The sequence below is a fragment of the Prionailurus viverrinus genome, chromosome E2 (assembly GCF_022837055.1).
Source record: "Prionailurus viverrinus isolate Anna chromosome E2, UM_Priviv_1.0, whole genome shotgun sequence".
In the NCBI taxonomy this organism is placed as follows: domain Eukaryota; kingdom Metazoa; phylum Chordata; class Mammalia; order Carnivora; family Felidae; genus Prionailurus; species Prionailurus viverrinus.
In genome coordinates, this window is record NC_062575.1 from 2,732,947 (window position 1) to 2,760,872 (window position 27,926).

At 60.0% G+C, this 27,926-nt stretch overlaps 1 protein-coding gene across 3 annotated transcripts; it reads left to right on the plus strand.

Moving 5' to 3' along the window:
• Positions 1–1,380: 1,380 nt before the first annotated feature.
• On the plus strand, positions 1,381–26,827 carry ZNF787 (zinc finger protein 787). Of its 3 annotated transcripts, XM_047834489.1 has the most exons (4): positions 7,421–8,709; positions 9,388–9,560; positions 14,931–15,019; positions 25,105–26,827. In XM_047834489.1, exons 3-4 carry the CDS (start codon positions 14,941–14,943, stop codon positions 26,175–26,177), a joined length of 1,152 nt encoding a protein of 383 aa, XP_047690445.1. In that variant the 5' UTR covers positions 7,421–8,709; positions 9,388–9,560; positions 14,931–14,940; the 3' UTR covers positions 26,178–26,827. The 3 variants fall into 3 exon arrangements, with proteins under 3 accessions (XP_047690444.1, XP_047690445.1, XP_047690446.1); XM_047834488.1 differs by lacking the exons at positions 7,421–8,709; positions 9,388–9,560 and adding an exon at positions 1,381–1,776; XM_047834490.1 differs by lacking the exons at positions 7,421–8,709; positions 9,388–9,560; positions 14,931–15,019 and adding an exon at positions 21,078–21,205.
• Positions 26,828–27,926: the final 1,099 nt, after the last annotated feature.

Here is a 27,926-nt window from a genome sequence, read left to right on the forward strand (position 1 = left end):
GACACAGGCATATCTTACTATTTACATGTACGTTTAATACAGTACTATTTTTTATCCTGAAAAGATGTCATTAGATCAACAACACACATCTTATGATTGATGCAGATTGAGATATGAGGGTATTCAGCGGCCACAGCAGAAATAATAGCACTAATAAGTCCTGCTAATCACTAGCATTTTCACTGAGACTTTGCTAGGATCAGGTCCTAAATTAAGCAAATTTGTACAGATTCTTGAGGCTGTGAGAGGTGTTATTCAACAAGGGAATTGTATATCCCCCTCTTCCTGACTCCCAAGCTCCATGACTGTTTCTCTTTTCTTAATCCGTCATTTATGTTTACTTATTTATTATTGGTGACTGTTTCAGTGATGATGATAATAAAACACTTATAAATAATTACGGTAAGTCATCTGCCACTGACGTGAGAGCCAGCCAAGTGTGTGGGGTGGGAAGCGTTGGGAGGGGGGGGGTGGGCAATGACTTGGCCTGCCAGCACACTGTGGTGTAAACAATAATTTTAAAACATCTACTTTTATGAGAACACTGAAATAACAGCTGACATTCAGTGAGTGCTTCCTAAGTGCCTGCCTCACATGAGGAAAGTAGGTGAATCCTCAGCTACTGGGATCAATGGTCCATTATGGGAGGCAGTTTAGGCACGGTCAAATACAGGAATCGGGAGCGAGCCCACGGTTGGAGCCCAGGCTCTGCATTCTCTGCATGTGACTTTCGGCAGGTGCCTTGAGCTCTCTGTCCCTTGTTATCTGCAAAAGAGGAATAGGTTATTAACGGATCCTAATGTATGCAAAGACCTCGCAGGAGCATAACGTGTTATTACCCCCTTAAAAGGGAGGGCACTGAGGCCGGGGGGGGGGGGGGGGGGGGCGGTGAGCCCTCTCAGCTCCAGGGTTGGCTTCAGGTGAAACCTGAGACCAGCATTCCCCTCTCCCACCAGAGGGCAGGGACCCAGGGAAGAAAGGGGCTGGCTGGTCGCCCGGCTTGGCAGGTGGCAGGTGCACTAAACGAGGGCACTGGTGGGTCTTGCCTTGGGGGCAGCAGGTTCCCCCGCCGCCAGCCCCACCCTAGAGATTCGCTCCGGGACCCTAACTAGGCTCAGTCGCGGACACCGGGCAGGGCTCGTCAGGGCTGTACCCCGGAGCTGCCTCCACAAGCGGACGCTGCCACCGCCTCGAGCCCCGGCACGGAAGGGGTTACGATGATAGAGACGACAGGAGGACCTGGGGTGGCACGAACGGCCCTAGCCGCCACTCTCTCCCACACCTTTCCGCCCCAGGCTGGCGCGGGGCGCCGACCGCGCAGGCGCGAGCGCCGGGAGCCGGGTTGGGGGGGGGGTACCTCCCGAGCACCCGGAAGTCTCCGCCTAACGGGCCGGGCCCGCGCCTCCTGTCCTGGAAGGGGGCGGGGCCCGAAGCCCCTCGGCGCGCGGCGCCATAGAGCGGGGACGGAGGACCCGTGTCCTAGACGTGTCCGGAAGTGGCTCCCAGGGGCGTCCGCTCCGTACCATAGAGCTTGGGGGGCGGCGGCTAGGGGGTCGCCGGGCTCGCCTTCCTAGAGCGGCGAGGACGGGGTGGAGGCTGGAGGGGGAGTGGGAAGGGGAGGGGGAGCAGCGCGGGCGGAAGCGGCCAGGAAGGTCACTTCCGGCCTGGGCGCCCGTCCCCCTGACCCCAGGGTCTGAGTCGCCGCTGCCGCCGCTGCCACCATCCGCGAGGGAGCAGAGAGGAGGAGTGCGGCGCGGCGGCCCCGGGACCGAGGAGGTGAGGGGAGGGCGCGGGGGCGGGGGGCGTGAACCCAGGGCCGGGTGGGCGCGCGCCTCGGGAGCCGGGCTGCGGGCGGGGGGCGGGCGGGGAGGCGGGCGGGCGAGCGCGACTGGGCGGGAGAGTGCGCGTGCGCGTGCTGGGGGGGCGTGAGTGGGCGCGCGGCCGGTGACGCGGGCGGGCGAGGGCGCGCCAGGCGGAGCCGCGGGGAGCGCGCGTGCGCGGCGCCGCGCCGGGGCCGAGCCGGGGAGGGAGCGCGCCTGCGCAGCGCCGGGGCTCGGGCTGGGGGCTCGGGGGTGGGGCCGCCGCAGCTTCTCCGGCAGGTCGTGGCCGGAAGTGGTGGCGATTCCCGGGGGAAGTTGAGGCCCCGGTGGGGGAAGGGGACGCGCGGGCTGGGCTGGCCTGACCGGAAACGGCGGCCCGGGGGGCGCGTCTGGGTCCCCGGCTTGTCACCCCACCTCCTTCCCCTTTTCAGAGAAGCCCGGGTTCCGCTGCTGCCCTGGGCGGGCTGCGTGCGGCCTTTGATCCGGCCGGTGATTAGGGCATTCGCCCGGCGGGAGGCTCATTCATTCGCTCCGGCGCGGGCGGCGGGCAGGAAGCGCGTGCGCCGGAGGGGAAGTGACTGGGCCAAGGTCAGGCACCGCGTGGCCCGCGGGACAGGGGCGGACGGTGGCCCGGCCCGAAGCCGACCCCGAGGCCTCCCGGGCATCTAGCTGTGCTGTTTTATACCCCAGACCCTGTCCGGGTCTCAAGGGGGGGACACCCCGGTTCCTGGAGATACGTGCCACTGGCCCCGTGGGGTCAGGCCAGCCCAGGGTGGCGGCATCACCCGATGGAAAAGTGACCCACAGGCTCCTCCAGGGCCGGCCCCGTACTGGGCGCCAGGGCAGAGAGATGAGCAAGGTCTTGGAGCAGGAGGGCAGAGTCCCCACCCAGATCGCTTATCGGGAGGTGGGGAGGGCTGTGGGAGCCTAGGGCTGGCATCCCTGCACAGCCCAGTCCCGGGGGGTTTCAGGAAGGGAGTGACTCGGTGTGTGTGTTTCCTGGTACCAGGCCCCGCGTTGGGCAATGCGGAGGATCCAGTTGGGAGTCAGAGCTGGCTTCTGCTCTGGGGACGCTCGGTTGCCATTGATCCTGGCTTATCTCCTCTGTAAGGCTGTAAGCCTCTTTGGCTAAATGCAGCTGGCATTCACCTGCCTGCCTTTGCTGTAGTCCCCTCTGGCCCTCCGGCCTTCTGCCTCAGCCCTGACGACACTCAGATCGGATTCCGACTTGTGTTATCTCATGTCTTAGTTTTTTCCCTGGAAGCTTTCCAGATCTATCCCCACCCCCACCCCAGCCCAGCTGAGGAGCTGGAGCAGGGCTAGGGCTTGTCACCCTGCCTGGCCCATGAGGAGCACTGTGACCGATTAATTAAGAACTCTGGGGTCAGACAGACCTGCGTTCACATCCCAGCTCCACACCTCATGCTTTGTGATATTACAGCACAGATGAGTGTTAACATCTCAATTTCTGTCCAGGTGAAATGGAATGTTAATAATAGCCTTAATGCTTTCCGTTTAAAGTGAGAACAAACCTCAGAGAAGTGACCATAAACTATGTGGGAACGGCTCCGGGGCCAGGCCTTCCTAGGCCAGGCCTTGTCTCCTGTCTCTTCCATCCTGGTGACCTTGGATCTGTCACTTCCCTTTTTCATGCTCCGTTTCCTCCTTTCCCCTAAGATAGCACAGCCTAGCGTTCCTTGGACAACTCGGCTGTGTGCTGGGCCCACGGGTGCAGTGCTCTGCTGTGGGGTGGGAGAAGAGGCTCCCCTGGCCCAGAGTCAGAGCCGGGCGGCACTGGCAGTTCCTGTCCTGCAGCAGCTTGGAGACCTGTTGGGGAGACACACACAGAAGCAGCAAAGGACTGGGGGAATTTCCCAGAACAGCTCCCAGGAACTCTAGAAGCATGTCCTGGGGAAGGTGGTGTGTCCGAGTCTTGAAGGACAGGGAGGGATTGGCCAAGAGGACCCTGGGACTCCGGGGAGGAGGACGGTGAGCTCCTTTGGTTGTCCTCCATGCTGCCCAAGGCCTTGTGTGTGCTGGGAGCTGGGGCCTTGGGAGTCAGCTATGGCCCTGCACTCTTGGTGGAGACAGATTAAATTTGCTGACACTTGGCTTTCTGAGCGCCTGGTGGGCGTCTGGTCCTGCGCTTAGTACTCGCTGTTCTGAGCTCTGAGAGGCCCTGGGATGGGGGTGACTACCCCCAGTTTAGGGGTGGGGGATCGAGCCCCAGGCCCCACAGCTGCATAGGATCACCAGTGTGTGCGAGAGTCCAGGACCTGGCCCTTCACCATCATGCCGCTGCCTGGGGTCTGGGGAGATACAGGCTGTCACGAAGGCCTCTTAGGTATCAGTCGTAGGGTTGGGGACTCTGGTCTCCCCCTGCCACGGGTGCGTTGTCACGAAGGTATCTGCAGGGTCACTGGCTGGTTCAGGGTACTCTGAGACTCAGCCTCTCATTTCAGGTGTGACTCTGACGCTCATAGTGTCGGTGGCTTTGTTGTAGTAGCACAGAGAGCTGTCGCCTCACGACTGCTGAGCAGCCAGCCACGCCGAGCCTGGGTGGGTGGACCAGGGCCCTGTGCTGCTCTGCCAGGCCACCCGGGGAAGTTAAGGAAGCCGGGGCTGGCGTCCTAAGAGCGCGGAGAAAAGAAACGGCCTTGGAGGCTGGCCGACCTGGCTGGAGTCTGTGCTCCTCGACTTCATGGTTTTGTGATGACAGGTCAGCCACCGAAGTTGTCTGAACCCCAGTTTGAACAGTCCTCTCAGGGGTCACAAGGCACGTACTGGGCATCTGGCTCCCTGTTGAGCTCTTCACTCACGAAGAACTCTGCTTTGGTCTTGATGCAGGACTCACGAGGGTGAGGAGGCTCACAGGCTGAAGCACCTTGTCCAAGGTCACATGGCTGGGGGGTGGTGGGGCCGATTCTGACTCTGGCAGCCTGCCCAGAGAGCCTGTCCTCTCTTCCGCCTGGGGTTGTGGGGATTAGGATTATGAACCCACAGCACCCTGCACCCAGGTCTGAGATGTAGTTATGCTTGGTGAGTGGGATCTGTTACTATTATTTGAAAAGACGACAGTTGAGCTAAGGGAAGAGAGAAGTCTGGGAAGGCTTCCTAGGGGAGGTGCTACTTTTGCTGGGCCCCGGCAGCCCGTCTGCAGGTAGAATGTGGACAAACAGGCCCACTAGAGAATGGGGGTCTGGCCCACTGGTCTGATTGAGCAGTGACACATAGGCGGTCTGTAGGTGTGCTTGCGTTTTTTTTTTTTCTGTCCTGGAGAATATTTTTGTTTGTGTAAGCAATGTTTAGTTACTGGCCAAGATTTAAGAATCAGGAGTGTTCACAGACATCTCTGTAGATCTGAATGCTGAGCATTCCCGGATGGTGGCAGGTGGCCTCCACACTCCCCACCCGCCTGCCGCCATAACAGCACAGGGAGGTTCTGGGAATTCTAGAAACTTTTCTCTCTGGGACGTAGCGGGGAGTGGTGACTCTGGAGTGTGCCTCCTGCTGGGGCCCCGGGGTGGGCTGCACCCTGGGTGGGCCGCGAAGGATTGGAAGCAGGGGTGCGTGGTGCCCCTGAGGATGGTGGCCAGTCTAGACGGGAGGTGGACGGAAGCGACCAAGCCATGAGATAGACTCCCTGGGAGGCAGTCCAGGAAAAGGGGAAGACAGCGGGTGGGGGTGGGGGTGGGGAGGGGACAGAGGAGCAGGATCGAAAGGGACTGCTTTGCTCAGCTCTTTCTGAGAGCACTGGACAACCCGGATGGGGTGCGGGTTACATTCTGGGGAAGTGGGGTCTACTCAGCCGACGCAGGTAAGGCGGAAAGAGTCTGAGCAGACCAATCATTGTGGAAGGAATGGGACGGGAGAGGTTGACAGAGAGCTCCCTGTCCCCGCAGAAAAGGGCTTGCGTTTCCCATGGTGCTGCAGACTATCCCTCAGTGTTCAAACCACAGGGGAGAGCCTGACAGGCCCAGCTGTGGGGGTCGGAGGTGATCCAGGTGGGGGCAGAGGAGGGAGCGTGTGGATTTTCAGGCCTGGAGTGAGGGGTGAAGCTGCCCACAGAAAAGGGAAGTGGGTAGGAGCTGGTGAGGAGAGTGGAGGGGTTTGTGGGCATCACCATCCTGGCCGAAAAGGGGCCTGGGGTCCGAGTGGCCCCTGCTGAGCGAGGGACGTGCGTACCAGGCTGCTTGCCGTCACTGAGCTCTGTGCACAAGACACGGTTACAGGTGGTGGTGCCCAGCCAGGGGAACCAGGGCGGGGCCTAGGCGGCCTGGGCGGTGACACATGAGTGGACCCTGGAAAGGTGAGAAGGTGCCAGGTGGGTGGAGGACAGGCCATGGGCGGGAGGTGGGGGTGGGATCGAGGGGCTGGGTGAAGCGCACTGGGCACATGCAGCAGGGTAGTCAAGGCAGGGCAGTGGCGTGAGTCCTGTTCCACACGGGTCCCCCCGCTTACAGTGCACAATTTGTTGGTGGGTGATGTGCTCACAGATAGGTACGTCCATTGCCCCAGAATGTCATCGTCATCCCAGAAAGAGGCTGCACCCACTCCCCTTCTCTGCCCCCCTGTCCCCTGGAATCCCTAATCCACGTCCCGTCTCTGCATTTGCTGTTCTGGGTATTTCCATGTGAACGGGCTCTCCATGTGTGGCCTCTTCACGCAGCGTGAGGTTTTCTGGGTTCATCCGTGACGCGGCATGTGACAGGATAGCGTTCTGTCGTGTGATCGAACCACAGTTTGTGTATCAGTTCGTCTGTCGACGGGCAGTTGGCTTGTCTCCGTGTCTGGGCGTCGTGGTTTATGCCTCTGTGACCGCACGTGTGCACACTTAGTGCGGACCTGTTCCTGTCTCTGTTGGGTGTCTAGTCAAAGCCGGCGTGACACGATCCCGTGGTGGTTCTGTGCTTTACCTTCCGGGGCCGCCAGTCCCTTCAGAGCCGCTGCCCCATTTCCCAGCCCAGCCAGCAGCCCGTGCGGGTTCCAGGGTGTGCTCCTCCTCGACAGCTCTTGATGTCTTCTGCTTTCTGTCACCTGTGTTCTGACACCGTGGGACCCTGTTGTGATGGCGAATGAGGCTGAGAGTCTTGTTACGTTTTCCTCAGCCCTTTAGAGGACGTCTGTTCTGGCCCTTTGCTCATCTTCAGTTGGGCGGTTTGAGTTGAGTGACTTAGAAAGATGAGTGGGTTGGTGTGGGGAGCAGACTTTGAAGGGGTGTTGGGAGGGAGTGGGCATGGGGAGGCAGGGGGAGGGTGGACGGGGTGGGAAGGAGGAGGCGGGAGGACTGTGTCCTAGGTGGCTGGGCCACGGAGCCCTGTGAGGGGAGGGGAATGTGTGCTCGCTGCCAGCACAGGGGTTAAATAGCCCTTGGATTTGGTGACCCAGAGGCTGGGGGAGTGGTTGGGAGTGGGTGGGAGGTAAGGCAGGAGGTGGAAGTCACAGCCCAGCTCTGAGGGAGGAAGAGATGGGAGGAGAGGGGAGGGCTGGGAGGTGAGGGAGAAAGGCAGGCAGGGGGGTGTCCTGGAGGGAAGGGCCCTGCCAGGCACGGGTTCAGAAGGGGTGGTTTGGAGCTGCTTGGCGCGGGGGAGGGGAGGCAGTGAGATTGGCAGCAGAAGAAAGAGAGGGGCTAATTGGTGGGCTGGCATCCAGAGCAGGTGGGCGGGATCTCATAACAACAATAATAACAATAATTTGTCTGAGCTTCATAGCGGCTGGGCCCTGTCTGCCCCTGTGCTAATTGGATCGCTCAAGGGCCCGGCTCCGGCGCGCTGGGGAGGCCCGTTCTTCATCTTCAGGAATGGGCGAGGTCACACACAGGCTGTGGGGAGAAACTGGGGGGCTGGGAGGGAGCATGGGGGGTAGGCAGGTCTCCGAAGGTGTCACAGTGCAGAATCTGGCTTCCTCCACAGCAAGTGGGAGGTGGGTCGGGGGCTGCAGCCCTTCCCCCACGCCTCTGAGATCCTGGGTGTAGGACCCGTAAGCCACAGGCCCCCAGGGTCTGACTGGAGGGCTCAGCAACTCCTTGAGTGAGTGAGTGGGTGAGTGAGTGAGTGAGCGAATGAGTGAGTGAGTGAATGAATGAATGAGCGAGCGAGTGAATGAGTGGGTGAGTGAATGAGTGAGTGAGCAAGTGAATGAGCGAGTGAGTGAGTGAGTGAGTGAGTGGATGGGAGAGGAAGGGCCTGGGTACGTGTAGTGAACACCCTTCCTAACTCTTCACAAGGACCCCTGGCTCCTCCCTGCCTCGTGTGCTCACCCCTGGGGCACCTGCTGGTCATCCCAGGGAGGATCACAGTGCAGGGCAGTGGCCGGCAGGGCCCAGCTTCCAGGCCAGGGTAGCACCACTGTGGGCCGTGGCCTCACCCCGATAGTTTGCTTAAATCCCCTGGGAGGTGGTGTAACCCAGGAGTGTGCCCTGCTCCTGGCTCACCCCTGACTGGCAGGTCCAGCGGGAAACCTCCTGACCCCTCAAAAGTCAGAACAAGAAGGTGCGTCGTTTTTTGAGAGCACGAGTGAGCACACACTAGCTGGGGGAGGGGCACAGAAAGAGGGGGAGAGAGAGAATCCCAGGCAGGCTCTGTGCTGTCAGCAGAGAGCCCGACTCGGGGCTCGAACCCACGAACTGTGAAATCATGACCTGAGCTGAAACCAAGAGTCGGCGCTCAACAGGTGCCTCCCAGGTGCCCCAGAAGATGCATCCTTGTCTTTCCAAGGCCTCTGCAAATCCTCTGTGAAAACGTGGTTTCCTGCTGTGTTTGGATTAACATGCAGACTCCTGGCCAGGGCCTGTGTGACCTGTATGTGCTCGGGCCTCATTGTCCCTAATGCTTCATCTGCTGCCCCCAGGGCAGGCTCCATAATTTTTGGGACTCTGCAAAATGAAGAGGTGAGCCCCTTGCTTGTGCAAAAAGCAGGAAAAAAGCTTTTTCCTTTCTTCTGGGGTCTCGTGATCTGTCAGGGTGATTTCACTTGGTATTTGCCGTTGAGCTCCCTCCACGTGGAGATGCCCACGGGAGCCCAGACCCTCTCTGCCCGGGTTTCTCAGGCACAGGGCGTAGCCCGTCTCCAAGTGCCCGGTGCACACTTCCTTGTCCTGTCACCATTGATGTGTCAAACACAGATGCAGAGAAAATTACTGGGGTTTCAGGACAGTGCCCGAGCTCAGGGCCTCCTTCCGACTGGCATCCCTGCTGAGGCCCCTCAGGCACCCTCCTCTGGCCCTCTCTGCTTCCCGCAGGAGGCAGAGCACCTCCAGGCCTGGCCAGGGAGTCTGGGTGGCCCTCATTCCTTTATATCAGGGTTGGCACACGTTTTCTGTAATGAGCCAGAAGATAAATATTTTGGGCTTTACAGGCCAAGGGGCATGATCGAGGATGTGGCGTAGCTACTTAGATATATTTTAAAGGGTGACCATTAAAACACTCAGGTGAAGCCCATTGGTAGCAGGGGGTAGCTGATGGGCGGGCAGACCGTGACTATGACTCCCTCTCAGTCCGGTCCGTCCCACAAAGAGGCCTTTTCCAGTGGTCTGTGGGGGAGGTAAGAGTTTCCCCTGCCCTCTTAGGGTTTCCTGCTGTGACTAAAACACATCAATGGGAGAAAAGCACGCGGATTGTGTTTCCACAAACATGGGAGCCCAAGCAAGAGAAGTGAACACCCAGAGAAGTTCGGAGGCCAAGGTGCTGCAGCCCCTGGAGGACAGAAGGGTCCCCCTGGAGGGGACTGGAGGACAGAAGGGTACGTTAGGATGTCCGTTTATACACACTTCCTTCTCTGGCGTCTGGAGGGAAGGATGGTCTTTCCTCCTGGTCCAGGGAGGGCACTTTGCTGTGCGGGTTTCATTTCCTGCTTCCAGGAAGCAAAGTGGCCTATTTGGGGTAGATGGCCCTGGTGGTGGCCCTGGTGGTGGCCCTGATGGAGCCCTGCCTCTGCTCTGTTCACAGGGAGCCCCATGTGTCGCTGCACTGGCTCCCTCACTGCCTCCGTGTGGGCACCAGGCTCCTGGCTCTGGGTGACCATCTGCTGGCTGCCCGGGAACTTCATTGGGCCGTGGGGCAGCCGCTGACACCTCGCTGTCTGGCACAGCGAGAAGGGGTTCCTGTCCCCACCGCCCGGCCCAGGTGCCCCAGAGCCCAAAGGTTCCCTGGGGGGCGGGGCAAGACAGGGGCAGGAAGGGGACGGATCGAAGGCCGAGGCCTTCTTGCTGCAGGAAGCTGGCCTGCGTTGGAGGCCCGGGGCCGGGAAGTCCCTGCTGTCAGCGACTTACACATTAATTCAGGGGAAGCACAGCATGCCCACTTGGCAAACAAGTTTCTCTGCACAGAGGAGGGAGCCAAGCCGGCTGTCCGGGCCCACCTCCTTCACCCCAACCCCGCCAGCCACAACCCTGTGGGCACTTACCGGCTCTTTCCTGTGGCTTACCTCGCTTTTCTTGAGGACACAATTGGCTTTGTTAAGCGGTTCATGCGGGGCAATGTTTCATTTAGCAAGTAGAGATGCTCCCTTCTTGCCTCATTTTTAGCATTTGTGGCCTTGTTATCAGGGGGCCCTTACGTTTTTTGAAGTCTGTCTTCTTTGTTTTTTTTATTTTTTTGAAGTTTTGTTTTTTTTGTTTTGTTTTTTTTTTTGAGAGAGAGGGAGCACTAGAGAACATAAAGGGCAGAGACAGAGAGAGAGGATCCCAAGCAGGCTCTGCCCTGCCAGCGGGCGAGGAGCCTGATGTGGAGCTGGAATTCGTGAACCGTGAGATCATGACCTGAGCCAATTGAGACTTGGATGCTCAACCGACTGAGCCCCCCAGGCAGGTGCCCCAAGTCTTTGTTTTTTTTTTTTTTTTAATTTTTTTTTTCAATATTTATTTATTTTTGGGACAGAGAGAGACAGAGCATGAACGGGGGAGGGGCAGAGAGAGAGGGAGACACAGAATCGGAAACAGGCTCCAGGCTCCAAGCCATCAGCCCAGAGCCTGACGCGGGGCTCGAACTCCCGGACCGCGAGATCGTGACCTGGCTGAAGTCGGACGCTTAACCGACTGCGCCACCCAGGCGCCCCCCAAGTCTTTGTTTTTAATTGAGGTGTAACTTACATGTGGTGAAATTCACCCTTTAACACGTACAGTTTAGCGGCTTCTAATATATTCATAAAACGTTGCGCAACCGTCACCATGGTCTGATTCCAGAATTTTCTCGTTCCGTAAAAAGCCCATTAGCAGTCCCTCTCCGTCTCCACCCCCAAGCCCCTGGCAGCCGCTCCTGTCTGTCCTGGCCATCCGCATAGATGCAATCTGCAGTCCGCATCCTTTGTGGCTGGTTTCTTCCTCTGGTGTTTATGCTGCGAAGGGCACTGCTGTGAGTGTTCGTGGGCTGGTCTGCGTGTGGACACGTGCTTTATGTCTCGTGGGTGTATGCCTAGGAGCGGAGTCGCCGGTCACAAGGTAAGTCTGTTTACCACGTGAGGAGCCGCCAGACTGTTGTCCACGGCGGCCACCCCGTCCTGCACGCCCGCCAGCCGAGCATGAGGGTTTTTGTGGGTTCGCGGTTACCCTGTGTGACCCGAGGGCCATCCGGCTGCGTCCACTTTGCCCCCTCAACACCCAGCGAGTTTCCCATTGCCATATGCAATGGCTGTCCCAGAAAGGAATCAATTTTTAGTCTTTCCCCTGTTACAGAAGTAATTACCCGTTAATGTAAAAAGAAAAAATAGAGAAAATGAAGATAAACGAAAAGAAAAAAGTTAAATCACTTGTCTGCTATCATCAGGGGGCATCAGGACCATTGTCTGTGAGGCTGTGACATCTGTGGGATTTACTTTTTCTTAAAAAAAGTTTGTTTTTAATGTTTATGTTTGAGAGAGACAGAGCGCAAGCAGGGAAAGGGCAGAGAGAGGGAGACACAGAATCCGAAGCAGGCTCTAGGCTCCGAGGTGTCCGTGCAGAGTCCGACGCGGGGCTCGAACCCACAGACCATGAGATTGTGACCTGAGCTGAAGTTGGACATTTCACTGACTGCCCAGACAGTCCTCTGTGGGATTTTCTTAAGCTCTCCCACGAGCGCTGATGGCTTCTTTCCAGTTTTTCCCTGCTCTAAATCTGGCTGTGATGAACTCTTGTTCCCCTGCAAGCAGAGTTTTCCCAGGTTCGGGTTTTCCCCTCTAGTTAGTTTCTGGAGAAGGCAGTTATCTGGTCAGGGTCAGAGCGTTTGCGGCTCCACAGCCGAGTGGCTGGACTATGCCAGCCTGGTTTCATCCGAACCGTGTGTGGCACCTGCTCTTGGCTGGGGCTCACTGGGCTCTGGGGTGCAGTCTGTCCTCCCTGTGGGTGTGAACGGGTGGGCGGGCAAGGGGGACACAGTTGCAGGGCATTTGTTCCTGCAGCCTCTGTTCTGTTCACGCCCATTCAGGCGTGTGCCACGCGCCTATCCTCAGCCCCCATCGGCACCTGGCGCTGTTGTGGGTGCCGGGCACCTCGTGGGCCCCAGGATGGGGCAGATTGGGGGCTGGGAGGCCTCTGGGGAGGTGATGGCTCGGGCAGACAGGGTGGAACATTGCTCGGGGGAACATTGCTCATCTCCACACCCTCCTGGACCTTGGGAGACCCTGTGGCACTGCACATGGCACTGTGCGTGCCGAGTGAGTCCTGGCTGCCCACCATCGGTGCTCCTTCCGTTGCTGCAAGGGACCTCCAGGACCTGGTGCCCCTACATCAGTGAGCCCCAGTGTTGTGACGGTGCCCAGCTCAAAGGGATCACCACGATTCAAAGAGCTCAGTCCTCCGTTTGGCCTTCTGGGCTCTGCAAGAGAATCCTCCCAGCCCTGCATCTCCAGCCTCGGGGCCTTTGTACCTGCTGTTCCTGCCACCAGCATCCCTCCCAGTCCACGCCTCTCCTGCGGCCCCTCCACCTGCGAGATCCTCTTCTGATGCCTTGGTGCAGCTGCCTGTCTCTCCCCTCCCCTCCCCTCCATGAACTTCACTGTCTCACTCACCTGCTTGTTCATCACTGGCAGGGACCTCCCGTGAGGCTGGGCTGTGGCCTGTTCACCACCCCGTGCCCGTGGGGTGGGGGTGGCAGGGACAGGTAGGCAGGAAGGGACTGTGCCACCGAGCACATGCCGGCCCCTGCAGAATTGCTGGCTCTCCCGCCTTGTCTTCTGGTTAGTCCCATAAGTGCCCTGCGTGGAGGGGGAGCCTGTGATCAGTCAGGCAGGTGCCTCTGTGTCACAGTGGGCGCTGTGACCACGCGTGGGGGTGAGAGCCTGCACAGGGCACCGTCTCCTTACCTGGCCCCACTTTGTGGTAGCTCCCTGTCATGGTTGGTGGCACGGTGGCCATGAGAAGGCCTGGGCTGGGGGCTCTGACCAGGGGCTCCTCACTGCCTCCCCCCAGCACCTCCGAGTCAGTTGCTTTCCATCCCTTTGTCAGTGTCCTTCGCCCGCCCCCCCCGCCTTGGTCTTTGGTTACGTCCTGTGCTCTTACAGGTCCTTGTGATGACTGGTCGGGTGTCAGGAAGGCAGAGCGGTTGGGGCCGGGGGCTCTGTGGCCACACTGTTGGCATCTTGTCCCTGCTCCCTGGTGATCTCACCTCTGCTGCAATGGGATGGTGGTCGTTCAGAGTGTGTCCGTGCAGGGTGATGTGGAGCCGGGGCTGGGGGGCGGGAAGCTCTTGGGAGGCGGGGGGGGGGGGGGACAGCAGCGTCTGTCTTCCTGCCGCTTCCCAGGCCCTGCGGGGTGGGGCCGGCTGGGCCAGGCTGTCCTGTTCGCTCGGACCTGGACTGCGTGTTTGCGGTTCTCTGCGTGCCATGTGCCTTCGGATCGCTGCCGCTCCTGCCTCAGTTTCCTCATCTGATGGTGGGGCAGCGGTGCTGCCTGCTCAGAGTTAATGGTGTCCGTACCACGTAGAACAGGGCCCAGACCCAGGAGACGTGTCTGCGTGTGTCTGTTAGCGGGACGGCCGGTTGCCTGGCTTCCTCTCAGGTGTCAGTAGAGGCCACTGTGGGGCGGAACGGGTTTGGAACGGTTGGTTCCTTTGGTGCCTGGGTGGTGGTGAGCCCCTTGTCTGTGGGGGATTCGAGAGAAATGGATCAGGCAGGTTGCAAGGAGGTGTGTGGTGCTGGGGGGCCGATGGCTGCTGTTCCCAGATGCTGGGCAGCAGGTGCTGCCCTGTGAGGTCCTGTGGCGGGTGGAGGACCCCGGGGCGGTTTTCTCAGAGCTGCGTGCGCTCACCTTAAGGCAGCAGCTCCCTTGGTTTGGGGCCCGAGGGCCTGATGGTGCAGAGGAGCCCCTTGAGGTCCAGTTGATTGCCCCTGGCCTGCTACAGCCTCCTGTCAGAGGTCCTGCCCGCTGCAGGCTTCCTGCCAGGGAGTGAGGCCACACCAGGGAGCGGGTCCCGAGGGGCCAAACGCCTGGGGCTGGGTGCCGCCTAGGTCTCCCACCCTGCCTGAGTCTAAGACACAGGGTAGACTCCTGCCCAGCTCTGCTCAGTGCACCATGGAGGCCGGAGGGGGCAGGAAGAGGTGGGGGGCTGTCTGCCCCAGGAGCCAGGCCTTGGCCCTTGGGGCCAGTAAGGAGGTAAGGGGTTGGGAGGGCGTCGGGGGCTGTCTGGCTGCCCCTCTGAGTGCAGGTATCCTGGGGACTCAGCTACCTCCCCCAGGTCCCTGATGTGGACTCTGTCTTAGTTCATGCACGTTTGAGACCACAGAACGTGACCCCGTGGGTGACCTGGGTGCCTGCGTCGGTCTGCTTCCCTGTGACGTTGGGCATGGGCCCGGTATGCCAGCCCTTCAACCCTGTGACTGGCGGGGCGTCGTGGATGGAGGGCTTCCTCGCTCTTGGGTCCCCGGCAGGTCCAAGGTGGCGATCACGTGTGGGGCGGCCGTGGAGGCCCAGGCGGGAGGTGGTGTCTCACCCTGGCGGTTCTGGGACACGAGCCTGGCTGGCAGCTGCTCCTCCCCAGATTGGGTGTGACCTTGGGCTGGTCCCCCATGCAGGGTCCCTCAGGTACCTGCTGCCACACGCCTTCTGTCTGCCCGGGCCGTGCTTGAGCGCGGATTGGAGCCATTGCGGCGCCTGGCATCCTGTAAACTCTGTCCTTCCGTCTCATTCTCTCCTAACAGGGACCCAGACATGGAACTTCGGGAAGAGGCCTGGTCTCCGGGGCCGCTGGATTCCGAGGACCAGCAGATGGCCAGTCATGAGAACCCAGGTGAGGTGGGCTTGGGCAGTTCTTGGCCGATCCTGCCCCCTTCCTGGACCCCGGCTCCCTGCACCTCTCCTCCTGTGGCTCTGGGAGCCCTTGGGGGCTGCTGCTGTCCGTCCCTCCTCCTGCCCTCGTGGCCCGGCCCCCTCGCCCCCCAGCGGCCTGGCCACGCTGCCCTGTTTCTAGGTGGCCTGTGCTTCTCCCAAGCAAGAGACTATAGACCAGGGGGCGGGTGTGACAGGGTTGGGGTGGGACTGTGACCTGAGCTGACAGGACTACAGGGGCGGCTGTCTGCTGGGTTTTTGGGGAAAGCTGGGTATCTGGGTTTTTATGGGAAATGTTTCACTTTTTAAATACTGGTACCTTGTTTTATTTAATAAAGCATTATTTGGGTTAAATAAAACTCCTTTTTGAGCTCGTGGGGCCTGGGGTTTGCTTGCCGGGGGCTTTCCCGTAGGGCAGCCGGGAAATAAAGCACGGACGTTCTTCTCGTGCTGCTGATGAAGCGTTTTCGGCCGGGGCCGGCACCGAGTTGGCAAATGGCTTTTACCGTAAAGGGCCAGAGGGGAGATACTTCTGGTTTTCTGACCCTGTGCCCTGCCCTTGCAGCAGGAAAGCAGCCGGACCATCTGGAAGTGAATGAATGTGACCATGTGCCAATAAAACTTTATTTACAAAACAGGCACTGAGTTCACCACCTTGTGCCAGTGTACCATAGTTGCCAAGAGAAGGGTTATGAGGGCCCGGACCACACGTGGGGGTAGATGTTGTTATAAAGCCCCGGGCTGCTCCCGCTTCTTTATTCTAAGATCGTCTGGAGGAGAATGAAGAGCAGCTCCCTGCTGGGAGGGCCCCAGCAGCCTTGGGTACAGAGCAGGAAACCGAGTCATGGGGGCTCCGTGCTTACTCTGACCCAGCTGCCCCCATAGGGAGGACCCATGCCTGTCCTTCCCTGGTGCGCCCCCGGGCCTGCTCCCCCTCCTTCTCCTGACCTATGTTCTTGCCCTTCTAGCCCCCCCTCCCTTTTTTTTTTTTTTTAAAGTTTATTTATTTTGAGAGAGAGAGTAAGAGAGCACAAGCAGGGGAGGGGCAGAGAGGGAGGGAGAGAATCCCAAGCTGTTAGCACGGAGCCTGACACAGGGCTCGAATTCATGAACTGTGAGATCATGACCTGAGCTGAGATCAAGAGTCAGACACCCAACAGACGGAGCCACCAGGTGCCCCAACCTTCTAGCCCTCTTAAAATTAACTTAAAAGCCTGTTTTGTTGTGGAAATTTGAAACATAAGTGGTGTAATGACTGTTTATTTCTTCTGAACTCTGGCGATCAGAGACCCTTCACCACTCTTAATGTCCCCACTTGTGCCCTCTTCTCCCCCTGGAGCAGTTACAGGAAATTCTAGATGTTGTATCATTACACCTGCAAGTTCTCAGAGGTGCAGGCTCTATAAGAGCACGACCAAAACAACAAGGACACAGTGCTGACCCCACCTAATGAAACACCCAGTCCCTGTCCAAACACCCCGTTTTCTCCAGAGTGTACGTCTGCCTTTGAGTAAGTTAGTTTTAGTTTTAGGAGTCCTCTGTTAACTTATTCTCCTTATAAAACCTTGAAAGTGTACAGGTGGGTTGTCTCATCCCCCTTGTCCAGCCGGCTGTCCTGAGCCTGTGCTCCCCATCCCCCACTGCGGTGTCACCACATTGTGACCCTCCCTTCGCTCAGCTCAGCTAGTGAGCCCCATGCCTGGATGCTTCCAAGCTGCTGGGCACTGCTGGGTGTCCCATTGTTGTGGACACCGAGCTGCTGGGCTTCCCATCGTTGTGGGCCCGCCAGGTTCCTGCCTCCCTGTGCACAGAGCCTCCCGTGGTACCGTTACTGCGCCGGACTCCTGCCCTGATGTCCCAAGGCCCCGAGGCCCCGGCTGGCTGCCGCTGTGGTGGCTCTGGTGATGTGATTCCCTGGGCCTGCCCGAGAGGGATGTTGGGCCTTCGGGGTGGGGAGGACACGTGTGCACAGGCAGGCTGGGCTCCGTGGAGAGTGGAGAGGAACGGGGCCTGGTGAGCGGTGAGTGAGAGGGGCTGGTGTCTGCCGACCCCCGAGAGCGAGCTGGAGCCGGGAGAAGGCAGGTGGGGTGGGCCTGTTGTCCCGTCCCAGGGCCGGAAGATGAAGACTGGGAAGTGCTGTCGCGGCCCTGAGTCGCAGCCACGTGGCCACAGGCACCCCTGGCCGTGGAGGCTGGGACTGCACCCTGGAGTCTCCCCGCTCCCCCCAGCTGACTGAGCTCCACACAGTCCTGTGTCTACCCTTGTCCCCAGCTGCCAGTGGCAGCTCCTTGAGGTAACCTGCAGTGACCCCCACGCCCTGCTCCGCTCACCTGCCGGGGTCACCCGGGACACCATCTGTAGCTCGGGGGTGAGCTCTGCCCTCTGAGCCCGGTGCTGTCTTCCAGCGGCTGGAGGGGTCCCCGTGCACAGCTGGAGGCGGAACCACAGGGAACCCTGGTGGCTTGGACGGGAAGGACGGGAAGGACGTGTGGTCTGGGATGGCAGGCTGCAAGCAGGGTGCTTTCAGGGGTGGTTAGCTCAGCCACTTCTCCGTGATTCCTCCACGAGCCGCCGGGTCCTGGCCCTGGGTGGCCTTCTGCGTGCTGTCCCAGCCGCCCCCACGCTCCCGAGTGGAGCCTCAGCTCTCAGGTCCACCCAGGCACCCTCCCGAAGTGAAGGACAGGAGGGGCACGGCAGATGCAGAGAGGGCCGCCCAGGCCTCTCTCTCCGTCAACCCCGTTTGGGTCTGGTTGGCCCAGTCGGGGACGTGTGACGTAGGGGGTGGCTTCAGGGTCACCATGCCTGGCTTATCCCAGCTCAGCCCTGTGCTGGGGATTTTCTGGCGAGGAAGACAGGACTGACCGTGGGCAGCACCCAGCAAGGTCACCCCAGGGGGAAGGGCCTTCTCTGGGGCTCAGGAGTGATGGGGAAGCTGTCTGGGCTGCTGTGGGAGCAGGGGTGCCTTGTACTTCCCTGGAGGCCGCCAGCCCCTCAGGAGCTATAGGTCGTGGGCCTGAGGCTCGTTCAGGCCACGCGTTGGGTGGTGGGGCCTCAAGGGGCAGACCAGGAGGTGGGCTTGGGCTCCAGCCCATGGTGTCTGCAGGACATTCCAGCTCTCTGTCCCCACAAGTTTGAGCGTCCCCGCCCCACCTCTCACACGCCTGCACACTCGCCCCCAGCCCCTCTGTGTGTGTGTGTGTGTGTGTGTACGTGTGTGTGTGTACGTGTGTGTGTGTATGCCGAGTGTTGAGGTAAAAGTCTCGGATCAGTCCTCACTGCTGGCGGCACCCAGGCTGTTCGTTTCCCCTGCTGCTCTATTTCGGGCGGGATGCCGCCATCCTCTCCACGCCGAGCTGGCCCCTGCTGCCAGGCCGTGACCCAGTTTGAAGCCCGCTGCTCCCAGGGCAGGCGGCCGGTCACCCGGGCGGTGCTTGTCAGGCAGCTCCACACACACGAGAGAAAAGAGCCAGGGGGTCGCGTTTCCTTTCCCTGGGGTGCACTTGCCCCAACCATCTGTGAAACCGCAGGAATTTCTGTTTTCCCCGTGTTGGGATGTTTTGGGGAATGGTGTGCAGGCTTAGCTGGTGCCGTTGTCAACAGAGGCTGGTGTTTTAGAAGCACTTCTGCGTGTCCCGGGCTTGTCCGGCCACCGGCCGTCCTGGGAGGCTGGGATGCCAGAAACAGTGCTGGGCGGGGAGGCTGGGCCACCTCCAGGCAATTTGATGGTTCCCAGGAGTGCCCAGGAGAAGGGCGCCTCCTGATGGCCCCAAACTGGCCGTCCAGGGTGGAATTGGCCAGAGGTGTGGGGTCAGGCAGTGGCAGGGGGGGAAGAGCCGTCCAGGCCTATCTGGGCTTTAGCTACGGAGTAATCCAGAAAAATGGGTATGTGAATAGAAAAGACCTCGTGATTCTGAGGAGGGCGCCCTCCCAACAGGAAAGATGTCAGCTGGCATCCAGAAGTCACCTGCCGGAGGATGGGTTCTGACCTCCCTCTGCCCGCGCCCTGGAGTCATTCCATAGAGCTGCCCTCAAATGCTGCTTCTGAGCCCAGCATGATGGCAGCCCTGGACTCCCCCCAGACCCACACATAAAAAGCCACATGCCCCAGGCCATGTTGATGACACACACCTTAGTGTGAAGGTGCCCCTGTGAGCCCCCAAATATGGTTGGGTGGGGACAAACCAACTGCCCCAGGCCTGTGTGCTGGTAGCATTGTGCTGGAGGGAAGAAAGGGAGGAAGAGCCCCAAATAGCCCTCGGGTTCACTGGAAGGCTTGGGCGTCCCACTGAGGCCAGCACCTGAGATTGGAGGTGTTCTGTCCAGACTGGGAGCAGGGAGCTCGGGGCCGCAGGAAGGTCTGAGGGGCTGGAGTGGCCTGGGGCCCACGCATGGGCTCTGGTGCCCACCAGGTCGAATGCCCTGCCAGGGCAGGACCCACGCAGGGTGGAACCTTCCAGGAGGGGACCCAAAACTGAGTGGGAACTGTTCTTGACCACAGATGAAAACAGGGGTGGCCGCAGAGCCAGGAATCCTGGGAGAGCGTGTCACAAACTCTCAGCCATGATGCGAGGACGTTAGAAGCCAAAACACTACCCGGAACCTTGCCCCCACCCCGCCCCCACCCTGAAAGCTATTAGAATAAAAGGGAACATGGGCAGGTAACACCTCCCCAGATAGGGTCAGAGGGCAAAGTCAGAACACTCAGAAGCAGGGGTGCACAGCCCAGCAGTGAGTTTGCAATATGAGAGATTTCACAGTGATGCCTGAAAGAGAAAAGTCAGGGCAGAATAAAAACAACACATTCCCCAAGAAAAATTGGAGGTAAAAAGGGACATTTTATTTTATTATTTTATTACCGTTATTAAAATTTTTAAAATTGTATTTAAATCCAAGTTAGCGAACATAATAGTGTAATAGTGATTTCAGGAGTAGAATTTAGCGTGATTCAGCACTTACATATGATAACCAGCGAGAAAGGACATTTTACGATAAAAAAGGGAGGCACCTGGGTGGCTCAGTCGTTAAGCGTCTGACTTCAACTCAGGTCATGATCTCATCGTTTGTGAGTTCGAGCCCCACGTCGGGCTCTGGGCTGACAGCTCAGAGCCTGGAGCCTGCTTCGGATTCTGTCTCCCCTTCTCTCTGCCCCTACCCCACTCATGCTCTGTCTCTCTCTGTCTCTCTCAAGAGTAAATAAAACATTAAAAAATACCTTTTTTAAATAAGAGAGAAATGAAGAAAGATTAAAACGGACTAAAAACTGAAGCTAGCCAGAACCCCAGTGATTGGAGGGGGCAGTCCTGCAGAAACCCAAAGCAAAGACAGGGAGTAAATAGGGAACCTTCCTGGAATGCAAAACTTAGGTGTTGAAAGAGCAAATCACAGATCTGAGAGTGTCGCGTCAGGAGAGCAGGCCCCGTTCTGTTCGGGTCACTGGCTGCTACGGAAAGCAGCAAACCCCGGGGCCTGTGGGCAGAGGGCGGGTGCTGGCAGTGTGTCAGCAGCCCTTTGTGCCCAAGAAAGTGGAGCCGTGTGTAGGATTCCCGGGGAAGGCAGAGGGAGCCAAGGGTCTTCTTAAAACTGAGGGGGGCGCCTGGGGGGGCTCAGTTGGTTAAACATCTGACTTTGGCTCAGGTCATGATCTCGGGGTTCCTGAGTTGGAGCCCCTGCATCAGGCTCTGTGCTAATAGCTCAGAGCCTGGAGCCTGCTTTGGGTTCTGTGTCTCCCTCTTTGCCCCTCTCCCATTCACACACTCACTCAAAAATAAACATTAAAAAACAAAAAAACTGACCCACGAGTTGGAGGCACCTGGGTGGCTCTGTCCACCGCATTGTGGGCCCTCCTGAGGAGTCTTAGCAAGTGAGGCTCGGACAGACACTGGCGAGGACAGACAGGCAGTGAGCCTGCTGGGCTTCATGAGACCCCGGGAGGTAGGGTAGGTCGGGACCGCACACGTGGCTGGCAGAGGACCGGCTGTGAACAGGAGTTGCGCACCCAAAGCCACTCTTCGTTTGTGTTTTCAGGAATCGTAATTGGCAATGGTGGGATCTCTCTCCGATTCTGGGCCTGGCGTCCAGGTCTCTGGCCCGCACTGAGGCAGCTACTTGCTCCTCGGTGGTTATCTCGAAACTAACGTGGGGTCAGCAAGTAAGTAACTCTGGGGCATTCAGATTCTCTCCTCCCCTTTGAAGAGGGGAGATGCAGAGATCACAGAGAAGACTCTAGAAAAACCTGTAGGTCCGGATTTGTCTGGGAAGTGTCAGTGTGAACTCAGAGGAATTCTATTGTAAGGAAAGAAAACAAACAGTGATCCTCTCCTGATTTTGGTCTTGAAGTATTTTCCGCCAAAAGAGCCCAGGGCCTCCTGGAGAAACAGCGTGTTTCGCGTCCGGGTGGGACACGTAGATGAGCCTGGAACTTCTCAGTAGGCTCGGGTAGCAGGGAAGCTACCAGAAGACCACCTGGGCCCCGTCTGGGGGGTATGGAGCCCCCTCAACTTGCTTGGATGGGACACCGGGAGGTCCGCTAGCTATAATGACAGCAGTGGAGTGAGACCCACCATACACGTTCACATCCGGGAGTTCGTGGCGACGTTGAGAAAGGGAGCTCTGTTCTGCACACTCAGTGAGTCGGGCCACCTGAGTGTTGAGCGCCAGTGGCTGCTGACCGCACAGACAGGCACTGTGCACGCCGATGGCGCGGACAGACATCGTGTACCTTTGAGGCAGGGGCAGGGTCTTCGGACAGCAGGTCTGCGGACGGAGTCACCTGCTGAACCGCACGCAGCCCGCGCTCTTGAACAGCAAGGCTGTGAGCAAAAGCAAGACACAGGGGAGTCTGGATTGAAAGAGACTCTCAGACACTCTGAACTGAAAAGTAACGGACCACAGGGACGCCTGGGTGGCTCGGTCGGTTGAGTGTCTGACTTCAGCTCAGGTCATGATGTCGCCATCCGTGAGTTCAAGCCCCGTGTGGGGCTCTGCTGACGGCTCAGAGCCTGGAGCCTGCTTCCGATTCTGTGTCTCCCTCTCTCTCTCTGCCCCTCCCCTGCTCATGATCTCTCTCTCTCTGTCTCTCGCTCTCTCTCTCTCAAAAATAAGTAAACATTAAAAAAAAAGTAATGGAACAGGGCCACACTGCAGCTTCCGGGGATGCACGTGGGCAACAGAGCCACCGAGAAATGCAGGGGCACATGGTGGGAGGGGTGAGTGCGGGAGGGGCTTCCCTGTGGGTGGCCAGGCCCTGTGTCTTGCTTGACCTGGGCACTTGTCTGTCTGTATTTCTGTGTTCAGCTCCGCATTCCATTCTGGGGTCCTCGGAGTCCCTGGCTGTGTGTTTTACAACAGCAGGGCTAACGTCGTCGAATTAAACCACCAGCTTCAGCCCCAGAGGGTGGTCCGCTTGAGGCCCTGAGCTGGGCCAGGTCGAGACAAAGTTTGCTGTGAGTGCTGGTGCCAGGAGACCCCTCCCCTTCCCTCCCCTCCCCTCCCCTCCCCTTCTCCCCTCCCCTTCCCTCCCCTGAAGGGCAGCTACTTCTGCTATTTTTGTGGAGTGAGCTCTTTCTACTGGTCACTACACTCCTCTCTTTCCAGCAGTTCCTTGAATCCTCTCAGAGAAAAGCCCCTAGTGAGGAGGGGGGTCAGAGGGCGGCTGCTCACTTCCTGCCTGACCCCCAGGCTGGCCCTTCACCACCACCTCCGAGCCCAGAGCCAGCCGGTTCTTGGAAAGCAAACACCAGCATCCAGAGGTCCTCAGAGGGCCAGGAACCCGCAGTTTGGAAAAGAACCTGCCTCCCAGAGTGATGAAAACCCTCCCCCCTTAGCAGTTTCTTTAACACCTGCTTGAAAAAGCAGTGGTGTGTGTGGGCAGCTGGACACAGGCAGAAAATTCACTCAGCCTGAGCTGAGGCATGTCACAAAAGCCAGCCGCCCCATCAGCTGGAGGCCACAGCCCGTCCTCCCGGATCTTGTCCCACTCTGGCCCAGGTGCCCAGGTCTCTGGCCCGCACTCATGCGACCACACTGCTCTGGGGTGAGGACGAGCCCTCGACCTGGGGACCAGCGTTTCACAAGCCTCAGTTGTACTCAGAATGTGCGTGGTGGCTGTGTAAATACCCTTCGTAGCCGAAGATTTAGTGAACACAGCGTACTGTTAAAGGTTCTCCACAACTTAAAAGGCAAAACGTCTTTTTTTTTAAGTTTATTTATTTTGAGAGCGAGAGCGAGCGAGAGAGCACCTGTGCACTCATGAGCAGGGGAGGGGCAGAGAGAGGGAGTCCCAAGCAGGTTCCCCACTGTCAGCACAGAGCCCGATGTGTGGCTCCGTCTCATAAACCAGGACATTGTGACCTGAGCCGAAATCAAGAGTCAAACACTTAACCGACTGAGCCACCCAGGTGCCCCTCGCACGTCCGATTTTGTTCTGTCTTTCTTTCCCTCCCCCTCTCTCTCCCTCCCTCCCTCCCTCTCTCTGTCTCTGTCCCTGTGTCTCTGTGCGTCTCCACCAGACGTTGACACCAAAACGGGCTCCACCCCGTTCTTCGGAAGCCCCCACCCCTCCCGACTTCCTACCTGCACTTTTTTGCTCCAGATGATTCCGTATCCGGTACAGGCCAGATCCCAGGCTCCCTGCTGTGGAGTGGTGGGTCTTCAGAGCCAGGGTCACGCGGTGCTGGGCCCCCTGCCCTAGAGCTGCTGAAACGGCAGGCCAGGGGCAGCTGAGCGAGACCCTACCTTCCCTGCTGGTTCTGATGCCACTGTCCGGGGGGAACCCCCTTGGAGGAGCACTACCTTAGTGTGTGGTGCAGGCGCGTGGGGCGGCTCTGACTCTTCCAGGTTTTGATTGGTCTGCGTGGTGCCTCGGGTTCTGTGCTGTAAAGACCCGATTCATAGCGCCCTGCTCACAGGACCTAATCTCACTGAGGCTGGTTAAGTACCTAGCGCCAGCCTCTGTGCGGCCTCTTGCTTCTTTGTGTGTTTGCCAGTGTTCCCACGGGTTGGTGTGTGAGCCTGTGGGCCCGGCCCGTGCCCGGTTGTTGGATGCAGGACCGGTCTGCCCTGGGCTGGAGCATGTGGTCCAGTGAGGGAAGGAGTGGGGAGAGCAGTGTTTGAAGGGAGCCCGCGGGCGCACCCGTGGAGGTCGTGCTGATCCGGGCGGCACACGCGGGGTCCCGGGCTGAGGCCCTGCTGGCCGGGGAGAGAAACAGTCCTGGTCGCAGGTGCACAGGGGCCTTCTCTGAGCTGAGCCAGTTGTGGGGGGGGGGGGGTGTGGGGGGGCGTGGGGGGGGGCGCAGCTCCCTTACCTGGGAGATGGCTCAGGGCCCCACACTTCTTTATTGTTTGTCTGTGCGGGGCAGACAGGGACCAGTGTGAGGGCTCTGTAACAGAGGCTCTGGTATGTGGGGTCACACTCCAGGGTAGCGGGACTCCTGTGCTGGCCTGTGGTCCCTGTGATACCATTAACCAGACCAGTTCCTCCTTCCTGTTTCCTCACCCGCACCGGGACAGTCTTCCTAGAGCCCAGGTGTAACACCCTCTCCCCCAGGCCTGCCTTTGCTTCTGGGCTGCGGTCCGAGCGCCCTCACTCTGGGACCTCCCTGCCCCAGCCTGGTGCTTGGGGTTTCAAGGTCATTTCCTGGACTTCCACTCCTGTTCCTTCATGTTGACGCTGTTTGTTTCCAGACATTTCTGGAGTCCCTGCCGTGTCCCAGGCATTGTTCTGGGTGCGGGGGAAGCAGCTGGGAGGGAAGTCTTGAGTGTTCAGTAAAGTCATGAATGTTCAGTAAAATGCTAGGGACTGAGCGATGCTCGAGGAAAACAGGGCGGGTAAGGGAACGGAGACCGAGAGCGTCTGCTCAGCCGGGTCTGTGGGCAGGGCTTTGCGCTGACCGGGCCTAGCCGCCCTCTGCGATCACAGGGGGTCCCGAGGCCAGGCCCGGTGGAAGCCCCAGGCTCTGGCTCCTGGACAGCCCCTCTCCCCCCCCCCCCCCCCCAACCCCCAACCCCCAGCCGTGACTTCCCTGACTCTCCTCCCCTCTTGCCTTCTAGTGGACATCCTCATCATGGATGATGACGACGTCCCCAGCTGGCCCCCCACCAAGCTGTCCCCGCCCCAGTCGGCGCCCCCCGCCGGCCCCCCGCCCCGGCCGCGGCCCCCGGCCCCCTATATCTGCAACGAGTGCGGCAAGAGCTTCAGCCACTGGTCCAAGCTGACGAGGCACCAGCGCACGCACACGGGCGAGCGGCCCAACGCCTGCGCCGACTGCGGCAAGACCTTCTCGCAGAGCTCGCACCTGGTGCAGCACCGGCGCATCCACACGGGCGAGAAGCCGTACGCCTGCTCCGAGTGCGGCAAGCGCTTCAGCTGGAGCTCCAACCTCATGCAGCACCAGCGCATTCACACGGGCGAGAAGCCCTACGCCTGCCCCGACTGCGGCCGTAGCTTCACGCAGAGCAAGAGCCTGGCCAAGCACCGGCGCTCGCACAGCGGCCTCAAGCCCTTCGTGTGCCCGCGCTGCGGCCGCGGCTTCAGCCAGCCCAAGAGCCTGGCGCGCCACCTGCGGCTGCACCCGGAGCTGTCGGGGCCCGGCGTGGCGGCCAAGGTGCTGGCGGCCAGCGTGCGCCGGGCCAAGGCGCCCGAGGAGGCGGCGGCGGCGGACGGCGAGATCGCCATCCCCGTGGGCGACGGCGAGGGCATCATCGTGGTGGGCGCGCCCGGCGAGGGGGCCGCGGCGGCCGCCGCCATGGCGAGCGCGGGGGCCAAGGCGCCGGGGCCCCGCTCGCGGCGCGCCCCGGCCCCCAAGCCGTACGTGTGCGTGGAGTGCGGGAAGGGCTTCGGGCACGGGGCGGGGCTCCTGGCCCACCAGCGCGCCCAGCACGGGGACGGGCTCGGGGCGGCGGGGGGCGAGGAGCCCGCGCACATCTGCGTGGAGTGCGGCGAGGGCTTCGTGCAGGGCGCGGCGCTGCGGAGACACAAGAAGGTGCACGCCGTGGGCGCGCCGTCCGTCTGCAGCCGCTGCGGACAGAGCTACTACCGGGCGGGCGGGGACGACGACGACGACGACGACCACGAGGCGGCGGGGGGGCGCTGCAGCGAGTGCCGCGGCGGGGAGGGCCGGTAGGGGCGGAGGCCCGGGGGGGGGGGCAGGGCCCCTCGGGCTTGGCGGGGACGATGGTCGGAGCAGGACCCGGAGGAGGCGGAGACATGGACTGAGGCGGCGGGGGGCGGTGGCCTCCTCGTCTCGCTCCCCTGCGCCGCCCCGCGGTCGGCGCGGTGCAACGGGCGCCCCCGCCCTGCGCTCTGCCCCCGGCCTGGCCCGCCCTCCCGGTTCTCTTCTCGGTGAGTCCGGGACCGACCGTGCGGAGAACTGGAGACCGGAGACCGAGAGAGAGCGGCCCCTGGCCCCTCTTCCTCTTCCCCCGCCGCCTGGGGCGCTCGCGAGGGATGGAGAGCAGCCGGGCCCCTCCCGTGCAGGCGAGCCTGGGGAGGGAAGGGAGAGAGGGCCCTTTTCCCTTTAGAGTTTTCGTTTAATCGCGCCCGCCCCCTGACTCCCCCCTCCCGTTGTTTTTTTCTCTTCTTCCCCTCGGGTCCTGTTTTTCTTGGCCCTCGTCCCTCCTCCCCTTCCTGGGTTTGGGGTCGTGGAGGAGCGCTGGAGCAGGACTAGCCCCTGTTCCCAGGGTAGCCCACAGAGAATGGGGTCCCGTCTGTTCCCGGGCCTGGACGGGGCTGAAGGAGGGGTGCGGGGGCAATAAATCGCACTATCTGATTGTCTTTGCTCTGCCTGGTTCTTGAGTTGGTAGGGAGGGGGGAGGTCTCTGCCCAGCAGTCACAGGGGGGACAGCAGCAGATGGCTGAGCAGCTGGTTCCCTCCCAGGCCTGAAGAGTGACCTGACCGGGTCACCTGCACTGGGCTGTGGGCCTTCCGGACAGAAGGTCGCTTGGCCGGCCTGGGAGGGTCTGGGGCTGGTTCAGAGTAGGGCTGGTTCAGAGTTACTGCTGCTTTTAAAACGAATCCCATGGTCCCTTCCGGTGGGTTAACACAAAGTGGGTCCTCACACGGAACAGAGGCAGGGGCAAAGGAAGCCCCCTGCTCCTGTCTGTGGTTCCTCCACCGGCCCCTGAAGCCCCTCCCTGCATCCAGCTTGTTGGATAACCTGGCCTGGAAATGACACATGTCTCCCCCCTGCTCACATCCCAGTTAGTGTGTGTTTGTGTGTGTGTGTGTGTGTGTGTGTGTGTGTGTTGGGGGGGAGCAGTCAGGGGGTCACATTTCCCTGCAGAGGAGGCTGGAGATGTCCTTGGTCAGGCCACTACTTCCCAGTGACAAAACTATATGGTGGAGGAGGGAGAGGGACTTTGGTGGGTAGTTGTCTCCCCTACAGGGCTCCAGGTGACGAGGCCAGCGGAGGGGCTGGGGGAAGAGGACAAGGATATTGACGGTAGTTTTGGGGTGCTCCCACCCTCGGCACCGCGCGATGTGCCTGAGCGACACGGTCCCGTGGAGTCACGCAGCATCCTGTGAGGTGAGGCCCACTAGTAGGTCGTTCCTCAGGACCGGGTCCCCCTGATGCCGATTCTGGTTTCCTGGTTGGTACCTGCAGCCAGAGTCTTGGGATTGTGGGAGGAGGGGACCCACCAAGGGGTATTTTCAGCCTGGCTGACCGGCCAAGGCCAGGCTCCTTGTTCCTTTGACCTCTGGGGAAGGAGGAGCTTACTAGCAAAGGAGTGAGATTTCCAGCCTGAGCCCGGAATCCGGCACCTGGTGTTCCGCTGGCCTAGGGCAGCGCATGCTTCCCACGCCCCCTGATGTCCCCTGGGCCTCATGTCCTCATCTGGAGGGCGAGGGGCTCAAAACCAAGGTCCTGGATGG

Coding starts and splice junctions, on each gene's coding strand:
- ZNF787 (XM_047834488.1), top strand. CDS start 14,941: ATGGAACTTCGGGAAGAGGCCTGGTCTCCGGGGCCGCTGGATTCCGAG. Junction 15,020..25,104: donor GGCCAGTCATGAGAACCCAG/GTGAGGTGGGCT, acceptor CTTGCCTTCTAG/TGGACATCCTCATCATGGAT.